We start from the raw sequence: 10,089 nt of genomic DNA, 5'->3' as shown, positions 1-10,089 counted from the left end.
TGATAGCAGAAGAGGAAGGGGAATAAAGCGGGTCGGGCGAGGCAGGAGTCAAGTTAAGGAGCCCAGGAGACAGGATGTGCACGAATGGGGGACACAGGCGGCAAGGAGAAGGGGAATGAACAGAGGACTAGAGGGGCAGAACTGGGGACCCCAGGAGAGAAGGGGCGGAGAAGAGAGCGTTCATGGGAAAGAGGCTTGGAAGAAGCGGGTAGAGGCTTCATGAGGTGGCCTTTTAGAGTTGGGGAGGCATACTGACTCATGGTTCCCAGTACTGTCTTTGGGAATTGCAGGGACCACGAGTAGTTCCCTTGCCGCCAAAGGAGGGATTGGACCCTCAGGGCACTCTTTGACATTCTTCCCAGAGAAGACTTAAATGCCTGCCTTTGGAGTGCCTCTCCTGGGCCCCAAAGCTTTGCTTCTGACTCCACCCCCTTCTCACAGCGTCAGACGAAACAGTGACTCCCAGAAATCTCTGTGAACTGCAGACATGTGGTCTTCCCCGCCCCACTGCGGCGGCTGCTGCACTTCGGGCAGCCAGCCTCCTGAAACAGCCTCCTCCCATCCCATCATCCTGGCCTCTGGGAGGACCTTTCTTCCTCTGTGGTCCAAGCCACCCTACCTGAGGTGCCCCCTTCCAGATTCTCAAACACGACTTGCAGTGCAGCTCCTGGCTCTGGTGGGTGTCTCTCTCTCCAGTAGCCTTGGTGATCCGGGGAGCTGCGCTCTAGTTCTGCAAGCCCAGAGCTCCCCGAACTCTCACCAAGTGTTTTCTGACAAGCCATCGCCTCTGTTTGTGTTCCAGCCCAGTGCTGAACTGACATGGCTCGAGCCTGACCTTCCATAATCCGGGATCCGGACCGGCACACACAGGCTGTTGCTGTGGCTGCTGTGAAACCACGAGGCGGTCCGGGGCTAAGACAGGAGGCATTCCCTCTGCCTGGATGTGTGGGAACTCCCTGCCAACTTGATTGGCGGGTCTGGGGGGGGGATCCACCCCCACCCCACAAGCAAAGCACAGTCTAATTAGTGGGTGGAGCTTCAGGTGCCAGCCAACTGAAGGATGGCCACCCCTGTGGTCACCAAGACGGCCTGGAAGTTACGTGAGTGATTTTTTTTTTCCCTTTCTCATCCATTTATCCTATTAGCTTCTTGTTGCTGGATGGCCTGAACCCCCAGCTTTATCTCCTATTCTTGGCACAGAGGGAGACTCCCAGTCTTGGAGTGAGAAAGACCAGGATGCAAATCATGACTTTGGCACTTCTTAGCGGGGTAACACTGGGCAGGTGACTTAACCTCTCTGAGGCTCAATTTCCTGTCTCTACAATGAACTAATCACACCTGCATTGTGGAGCTGCTGTGAGACCCACGCGGGGTGGTGAACATAGAGAAGCACTTAGTGCAGTTAGGCTGATGGGCGGGACTGGGGGAGAGATGCTGAGAGGTGTTCTGGCATTTGCAGACCTCTCACGGAGTCAGGCTTCCCCCGGAGTCAGGCTTCCCCCCGTGAGATGGGGGAATCTTGGGGAGGGGGGTTGGGGTGGTGAGAGGGTAGGCTGAGAGATGTTGGCAGTGGTCTGGAATGTCACTGAGCACCAGCACCACCCACCCTCACATTATTCTCCACTAGTAACTCTAAACTTTCTGATCTTAGGACCTCTTTATACTTCGAAAAATTGTTAAGGACCCCAACGAGTTTTTGTTCATGGGAGTTATCAATATTTCCATGTTAGAAGTCAATACTCAGGCATTTTAAGACACAAGAATGTACAGTCGAACATACCATTAGAGATGGTGTTATCACATGCCTTGTATCTTCCCGAAAACCCCTCTGTATGCTTGTGAGCAAACAAGAGCGTAAAAGTCAAATACCATCTTGGTATTTTATTATGAAACTAGTTTTGTTCTCTTGGACCCCCAGAAAGGATCTTGAGGATCCCAAGGTCCACCGGATCATATTTTGGGAACTGCCTTACCCCACCTATAATAACTGCTTGGCGTAGATTCGGTGTGCCCAAACTGGTCACCTTCTGCTATGAGCTGTCCCTGAGCGGTTTTCAGAAGCTGGGCAAGGCTCCTCCACTCTAACTGTGAGAACCTGGGCAAAGCCCTTTGCTGGACGTCAGTGTGCTCACAGGTAAAATGAGAGGTTTGGGTAGTTTCAAATTGTTTCTTAGCCCTAGGGTTCTGAGAGAACCCTGTTATGGGCTCCCAAGGAGGGTACACTTTGGACAGGGTGGCTTTGTATTGATTGGTGTTATGTATTCCCTCAACAGCTGGTCTTTCCTGAGCATAGAACCAAGCACAAGCACTGGGGAGATAGTTTGGGGGGGGGGAGGGGAGGAGCAGGTTCCAAAATAGATGAGGTCCCTGTGCAATGGGGCTCAGAGCCTGGGAGAGCAAGAGGCAGAAATCAGGTAGCCACACCCCTCCATTTCTCCTTGTCTGATTCCAAACTGGGACATGTGCTTTGAATCAATTAACTAGATGCTGGCAGGTGGCGTAGGGGAGTGCTGTAGGCCGCCTAAACAGCATATACAAAGGCCCTGGGGCAGGAAGCTCAGCATGTTGGAAGGGCTCAAAGGAGTCTATAGGCTGCCACACAGCAGTGGAAAGAATGAGGCTATTGGGGTCTTTGGGGGCATATGTCCACAGGACCCCAGTCTTTCTGAGGCCTTGGCTCTATCTTAAAGGCAAAGTCAAGCCATCAAAGTGTTCAAACAAGAGGTAATATGATCAGGCATGTTGGACCCTGCTGACAAGTTCACGTGCATAGCAGTCTCCATGAGTATAAGCTATCTGAAGAGCCCAAAGCCAAATGACCCCTGGCTCCTTGGGCCTATAGAGTCCAACAAGGATCAGAAGGTGCTAGGCCAACTTGAGTCATTGAAGCCTGGTTCTCTGCACCTTCCATTGAGGATGCAAATCCTCAGCACCTCTGACCGAATGCAGTGTCCCCAGCTCTGGCTGGGACGTGGGGCCCAGGTTGTGCCAGGTGAGCTTGGGAAGCTGGTGCAGGCCTGCAGCCATCAGCCTGGCCTGCCAAGAGATGCTGTGAGGAATTGTATTTGTTTGTACTCGAATTCAGTACCCAGGCCTGGGCCACTGGGGGATGCTGTCCTTCAGGCTAGAGGGGGAGGGCTGGGGCTGATGCCCCTCCCGAGGCCTCCTCTGCCTGGTGCCCGTGGCCTACCTCCCTCTTCCCATGGTCCCTGGCCCCTCTAGGGGCTTCAGGCAGGCTGGAGACCCTAGGCAGGCTGCTTAGAGGGGAGTGATCTGAGCCCCTCTAGAAGGGCCTAGCCTACAAATCCTTCTCACCCCAACGTCTGTGGGTCTTCAGCTGGATGCCCTGTCCCAGGACCCATCTGATCAGGCTGTAGCATGAACACAGGAACCTTCTCGCTGTCTTTCCCCACTGGCTCCCCAGTGCTGGGCCTAGAGCAGACACCCAGGAAACACGTATATTATGAATTAAGGGCTGTCTCCAGGGGCAGTAGTCCTGAGGCCCAGAGAGGAGTAGCAGTGTGCCCAAGGAGGCCTGGTGAGGTGGGGCCCAGCCGGAACTTTCCCTGGGAAGGGTGAGAGCCAGGGTAGACACCCAGACCTTATAGGTAGGTCACAACTGGGGGGCAGTGCATGCAGGGAGTGTTTTCAGAGAAGGAGAGAGGGCCCAAGGCTTGGGAACAGAGTGCTCAGAGAGAAGGTGGTTTGCCCTCTTTCTGAGTTGGCCAGCCACTGGGGCCCAACAGCAGCTCTTGAACCGATGAGAGTCTATGGCCAAAGCCCCAGAGCACCCCAGACATCTGTCCCCACAGTGTCCAGAGGACAGAAGGCTCCATAGTTGGGATGAGGACTAGGGAGGGTCTCAGCGCCCTTGGGTCCAGTGATGGCATCCCCGAGGCCCCCACTGACGTTTGGGCCTGCAGGAGACTCTCACCTCTGCTGGGGCTGGGTGCTGCCCGTCCCTGGCTTTGGCCAGGCCGGGCCCTGAGGTGGGGCGTCATCTGGGGTCTGGCAGTTTTGACAACCCCTCTGAGCCATGTTGCCTGACAAACAGCCTTTCTGGGCCCTGTTTCCCAGTCTGAAGCCCGTACCACAGAGAGCCCCAGGCAGGGCGGAGGCGGGAGCTGGAGCGCGGGAGAGGCCTTCTGCGGAACAACCGCAAGCCCTTTCCCTCGCGTCAAGCCAGCCTCCCAGCTGCCTCAGGGTGTCGGCACATTTGGAGTTTCCCTTTGCTGGGGCGGGGAGACCTGTCTTTTTGTCCTCCCCGTTCCCAGGAGGAACTCACTTAGGGCCTGGCTTGGAGGCCCGGGCTGCCTCTTGGTTCCTTGCTCATGTCTTCTCTCTGGAGCCCTGACGAGACCCTCCGTGGTCCATGTTGGCTGCTCCCCGCTGCTTCCCCAGCAGCCGGGGTCAGGGGCCCTCCCGGCTGCCCACCATGGCCATACCGCCCACTCTGTCTGGTCATCCCTCACTCCCGCCCCTCCTCCCCAGGCCTCTCAGTCGGCTGCCTCCTGCCTCCCACCCTCATGCAGCCCACCCTCCTGGGCCTGCCGGGGTCCCCGTCACCCACTGTCTGTGCCTTAGCCTTACTAACAACACCAAGCACAGCCTACAGCATGTGCTCGGTGGGTCCGCAGCAACTCAGTGAGGCAGGCACTGTTATTATCCCCGTTTACCGCTGAGAGGGTGAGTGACTGGTCCAAGGCCACACAGCCTGCAGTAGCAGAGCTCAGACCAGAACCTCGTCCAGGATTCTGAAGCTGCGGGCTGAAGCCCTGGGTGAGCTCACTTGGAGACAGCTTGTCGAGAGTGGACCCGAATGGTTCTCAATGTGTGTTCCCCAAAGTGGGTTTACGTGGATAGCAAGCAGCAGCAGAGATGCTTAGGTGGTTACACGAGTCAATATTTCATTATAATAATTGTTTTTCATTTTGTATTCTAGAAAAAGCATAATGAACGTATCAGTCTTGTAATTTATGGATTTTATTGCTTAATTGTCTTTATGTAGACAGAGCTAAATACAGAAGGCAAGTCAGTGTTTTAAATTGAGCAGAGTAAGCATAATAATATTACCAGTTGACGTACAGAGACAGGAGCAAATTGCGGCCTGAGGGTGGGACAGGAATACCCGAAGTTGGGAAGTAGTCATTCCTGCCTCGGGTGCAAGGCCTGCCCTCGCAGCCAGCCTTCTGGGTCATGCCGGGGTGTCTGGCACCAAAGGGGAGCTGAAGTGGGCAGACCCTTCCACCTGGGCTTCGGGTGCCAGGACCAGGGGCCGCGCTGGGCAGTGCCCAGCCCTCTTCCCCGAGGCCGCGACTAGCCCTCTGACTGCCTTCTCCTCCTGTCCTTCCTTGTGTAGAGGAGATTGTCGCCCATGCCAGCAACGTGTCCTCACTGGTCCTGGGCAAGGCCTCCGGGCGGCTGCTGGCTACCGGTGGGGACGACTGCCGTGTCAACCTGTGGTCCATCAACAAACCCAACTGCATCATGGTGAGCCTCGCTGGTGGGTGGGGAACAGGGCAGAGGCCCAGGGAGGGGGCTGCGGGCGGGGCGGGGTTAGGGGGTGGGGAGCACGCAGCTCTGCAGGCTCTGTCAGGCCCAGGGCACCCAGCGGGAGGCTAGGGGGACACAACACAGCATCAGTGCCCGCAGGATGGCTGGGACCGTGGCCAGCCCTCATGTATTTGGAGGTCCCCTGGTGGTGGACAGAGTTCCAGGGAGCCTGTGTGAGAAAGCTAAAATAAGCCCATGGGCCCGAGATGGAGGCTCACCCAGTGGCCCATCCGTCCACCTGTCAGCAGCACTTGGAGGTTACTTTGAACCATCCCCTATCTGGTTCCACAAAAAAGGATTTGAGGGCACCTGGCTGAAGCTGGTTAGAGAGCTGGTTCTTTAATAGCACTTTCCCCCTGGTCACACAACGAATTCCTTGCCAAAAACTGTCTTCCAAAACAGGAAAATCTAAAGGAGGAAAAAATACAAAAGTGAATTCTATCTATTCCCATCATCCAAAGACCACTACAGTTGGTATTTTGGTCTGTGTCCGTCTAGGTGCTGGTCCATCTAGATCATATGCACGCACACGCGTGTACACAGACGCGTGCAAACACCTACCCATGTGCACCACGTGGATGTAGAACAATACATTTTTGGAACACTGTCTTAACTCTCCTGTAGCCTGGGTTTTGAAGAGAACAATCTTTATTGTTTGCGAGCATTTTCCAATGTCAACAAATACCCTTCTACAACCTGGTTTTTAATGGCTTCGTGGTATTCCATTGTAGGGATGAGCCAGAATTAGCTTCGCCGCGCGCCCTGTTCCCAGCATAAAAGTCATTTCCAGCATTTTGGCTCTGCTCAGCCACGGAGGTGAACGTCCTCATCTCCCTCAATCTTTGAGCAGATCTGTGATGCTTGCATTATCTGGGGGTGTGCACTTTTTAAAAAGCTTTCAAAACATATTGCCAAATTGCCCTCCAGAAATCAATTTTCATTCTCTCCAGCAGCATAGGGACCTGCCCTCTCCGCCTTCATGACCTTGGCAGCACAGGGTATTAACATTCTTTTGATTCTTGGCCACGAAAGATAAAGATAAAAAAGGATGGGAAGGGATTTTTTTTTTTAGTAGCAACTTAATCACCTCAGTAATTCTGTGAGATGCAGCCAAGGACTGAGTCCCAGCTGAACTGGGGCCCAGGTGAAGAGCAGACTTGAAATTGCTTTGTTTTGTTTCACTTTGTTTTCAGGCTTCCAATGTGTCCCACCCCCACAAAATGCCAAAGTAACGTATACAGATGGAAAACGAGCCAACAAACACTGGCCAAAACGGGCCTGAAGTGACCCCATGCTCTCGTCCCACTTCTTACTCGGGAGTCAGCCTGCAGGCCTCTGAGTGCCGCAGACCCAGCGACTTCTTGCTCACCCTGATTTAGACATATACTAGTTCCCTCTATATGGTCCACATCTAATGGTCTCTGTGTGTTCTGAGCACACGTGAGCTCGTATAGCTCAGTGTGCAAGGGACACGGGGTAAGAAGTGAGAAGTCTTCTTTCCTCCCCTGACCCCCACATCCCTCTCTGGGGACGACCACGGCCCCTGATTACCCTGTGTCCTTCCAGAACTATTTTCTACATCTGTGAGCAAATATGTAGATCTCTTTTCTTCCCCGTCCCCTTTTTTTTTGTTTATACAAACAGTATCCTATATACACCGTTCTCCACCTTTTTTCACCTAAAGTGTCATGGAGATCAGTGTTTATCATCTTCAGATGGTCGCCTCGTTCATTTTTATAGCCAAATAGTATTCAGTTGCGAGAGTGACTGCAGCTTAGCGGACCAGTTTCCTCTGGTGGGCATTTATATAGCCTCTGGTCTTCTGTGAGAAAGATTCCCTGCGGGGAATGACCTTGGGTCTGTTTGGCTTGCCTTGCGCTTGAGCGCGTGCAGGGTAGGCTCCCTGGGGTGGAGTTGCTGGTGTGCAGAGGATGTGGATTTCTAAATGTGGACCGATTTTGCCCAGTTGCCCCCCCATGGAGTTTATCCCCATTTGTACTCCCGCCGGTGATGGCTGGGAGTCACAGCTGCTTGTGACTGGCCTTTGGGCAGTTCTGCTGGGGAGCGGTTTCCCCTACCGCCCCTCCCCGCCCCCCCAGAATGTTGTCTTAGCAAACAATGATGGTGTCTCCGCTGTGCTTTGGGGTGACCGGTGCTGGGCGGGGAGTGACAGATGCCATGGACTTCAGATTCCGGCCTTCTCTCCCACCCCTCTCAGGGGCTGGGCCAGGACCTGGCTCAGCCCTGCTCCGGCTCTGGCCTGCACCGAGTTGGGTGACAGTTTTTTCCAGTAGTCACTATAGGCTCTCTCTGGGTTCCACAATTCCCTGCCTAGGAACGTGGCAGGGACCTCTACCAGGGACAGCCACCAGGGACCCAGGCATTCCGGAGGGGTGAGATGTGTGCCATTGCGAGCCGGGCCTCGGTTCTGTCGGGGTTCTCCCCCGGAGGGGCTTGGCCAGGCAGAGTGGAGACAGAAGCAGAGCCTAGGTGGGCGGTGGTTTGGACTCAGGGCTGGAGGGTCAGCTGCTCCCCGCCTCCAAGGGGCCCAGGACCATTTTGGCAAATGATGCCCACATCAGGGGCACAGTAGGCCGTCGGAAGGGGTTGGGGCATGACAGGGGTCTGGCCCACTTTTAACCCTGGAGGCCGAGACCAAGAGAAGCAGCTGCCCAGCCCATCCGCAGAAAGGCCTAGATGCGGCTCCATGGAGCACAGCCTCCCTGCTCGAGCCACTTCTTGCTGATGCCCTTCCCAGGGAGCCAGGATGTGCGGCAGCAGCTGGGGGGTTTTCCACGCAAGGCACTGAAGCTGCTACCCTCTCTCCACAGAGCCTGACGGGTCACACGTCCCCAGTGGAGAGTGTCCGCCTCAACACCCCGGAGGAGCTCATCGTGGCCGGCTCCCAGTCGGGCTCCATCCGCGTCTGGGACCTAGAAGCTGCCAAAAGTAGGCATCTGCGCTTGCCTTCCCCACATGCACGCCTGCGGCCGTGTTGTCTCAGGCTCTGCTATTGAGCTGCTTCCTCCGGGAAGCCTGTCCTGACTACATTGGGTGCTTCCCTCCTGGACACTCTGACCAGACAGTGTGGTGACTGCCCACTCCCTTGAGCCTAGCAGCAGCAACATACTGTTGCTGTCTCTGAGTGCTGATAATCCAGGAGGCACCAGGAAAGGTCCACATGGACTATTGTGGATGGATGGGTGGGTGTTTGTGTAGATTCAGAACCTGGAAGAATATCACGTGCCACCAGGGGCCATGCAGGACACAAACAAGTGAGGGGGCCTGTGGGGGAGAACTGGGGGGGTTATGCCCTGACTTGGCGCAGCCGCCTCTTAGCCTCGGCTAACTATTGCCTGCAGGAACGGGGCCTTAGGTGGCCAGATCCTCTGTCTCCTTGAGCTTTGTTTTCATTTTTATAGAAGTTATACATAGTTTAAAAAGTCAAATGCCAGCCATTCTACAAATAATCACGATGGAAATGAGAAGCCTTCACCCCATTCCTTCCCATTCTCCAGACACCTCAGCCTTCTGTCTTGCTACCTCCCTTTCCTAAGCAACATGGTATTATGGCAATTCCTATCTCTTGCTGCCTTCCTCCCATGCAAGACAAGAAGGTAGTTCTCCTAGGGGCGCCTGACTGGCTCAGTCGGTGGAGCATATGACTCTTGATCTTGGCATTGTGAGTTTGAGCCCCACATTGGGTGTAGAGATTACTTAAAAAAATAAAATCTTAAACAAGAAGTCTAGAGCTTAGACCTTAGAGCTGCTGGCCCACCCTTGTCACTCCCAGCGTTGCCCCTCTGTTCTCCTAATTGCTCCGTGTACATCGTCAGTATTTCTGGTACCAGGCCCATAGCGCTGTTACTCACAGCTGATTGTGTTTCTTCTAGAGTTAATAGCTGTTCTTTTTCCATCTGTCTGTGTTTTACATCTGTTACTGATTCGACCCCAGATTCTCTGCCAGAATAGTAAGCCTCCTCCTTGAGCTACGCTCAAAGCCATCCCATAACTGAGGCGGCTCTTCTCAGAGCCTCTGTCCCCCGGGTCCCAGTGGCGGGGGAGCACCCGGGCCTGCAGCCCAGCCGCCATCTTGGGGCCGCCTTGTCTTCGGGGAACTCTCTCGTCTCTGTGCTGTGCCAGACTCCGCATTATCATCTTTCTCGGTTTTCTGCCTCTTTTTTTGCTGGAGCACATTTTCATAGCTTGCTGAGAAAGGGTGTGTGACCGGCACAGTTTGAGAGACCATTGGTGGCTGAAAATGACTTTATTCTACCCTCATCCTTTATTTTTTTTTTCTTAGAGTCTGTAGAAGTCTAGATTGGCAATTGTTTTCCCTCAGAATTAGAAGGTGCAGCTGCGTTGCATGTTAGGCTCCTGTTTGGTGGCTGTTGGGAGGTCCGTGCTGTCTCCTCCTCCCTCGCGTGGGACCTGCTTCTCCCATCTCTCTGCGAGCTCGTAGGCTGTTTGTCCCAGTGTCCTGGGGTTTTGCGGTGATGACCCTTGGTCCTCTGCTAGATCCTGACCGGGTTCTTT

General features: G+C 54.4%; 1 protein-coding gene across 2 annotated transcripts in view; it reads left to right on the top strand.

Moving 5' to 3' along the window:
* KATNB1 (katanin regulatory subunit B1) overlaps nucleotides 1-10,081 on the top strand; it is a 10,424-nt gene extending 343 nt beyond the window's left edge. Inside the window, exons 1-4 of one of the 2 annotated variants that reach the window (XM_081806525.1) lie at nucleotides 360-676; nucleotides 803-1,100; nucleotides 5,360-5,490; nucleotides 8,385-10,081. In XM_081806525.1, the coding sequence (XP_081662651.1) occupies nucleotides 1,061-1,100; nucleotides 5,360-5,490; nucleotides 8,385-8,570 (357 nt within the window). In that variant the 5' untranslated portion in view covers nucleotides 360-676; nucleotides 803-1,060 and the 3' untranslated portion in view covers nucleotides 8,571-10,081. Of the gene's footprint in view, nucleotides 1-359; nucleotides 677-802; nucleotides 1,101-5,359; nucleotides 5,491-8,384 lie in introns of those variants that run through there. The other variant, XM_081806524.1, reaches the window with a different exon arrangement.
* The last annotated feature ends 8 nt before the right edge of the window (nucleotides 10,082-10,089 follow it).

Source organism: Leptonychotes weddellii, chromosome 16 (assembly GCF_054177405.1).
Source record: "Leptonychotes weddellii isolate Sample4059 chromosome 16, ASM5417740v2, whole genome shotgun sequence".
Lineage (NCBI taxonomy): Eukaryota > Metazoa > Chordata > Mammalia > Carnivora > Phocidae > Leptonychotes > Leptonychotes weddellii.
Note: the sequence above shows the minus strand (reverse complement) of the source record. Positions and strands in the feature narration are given on the sequence as shown.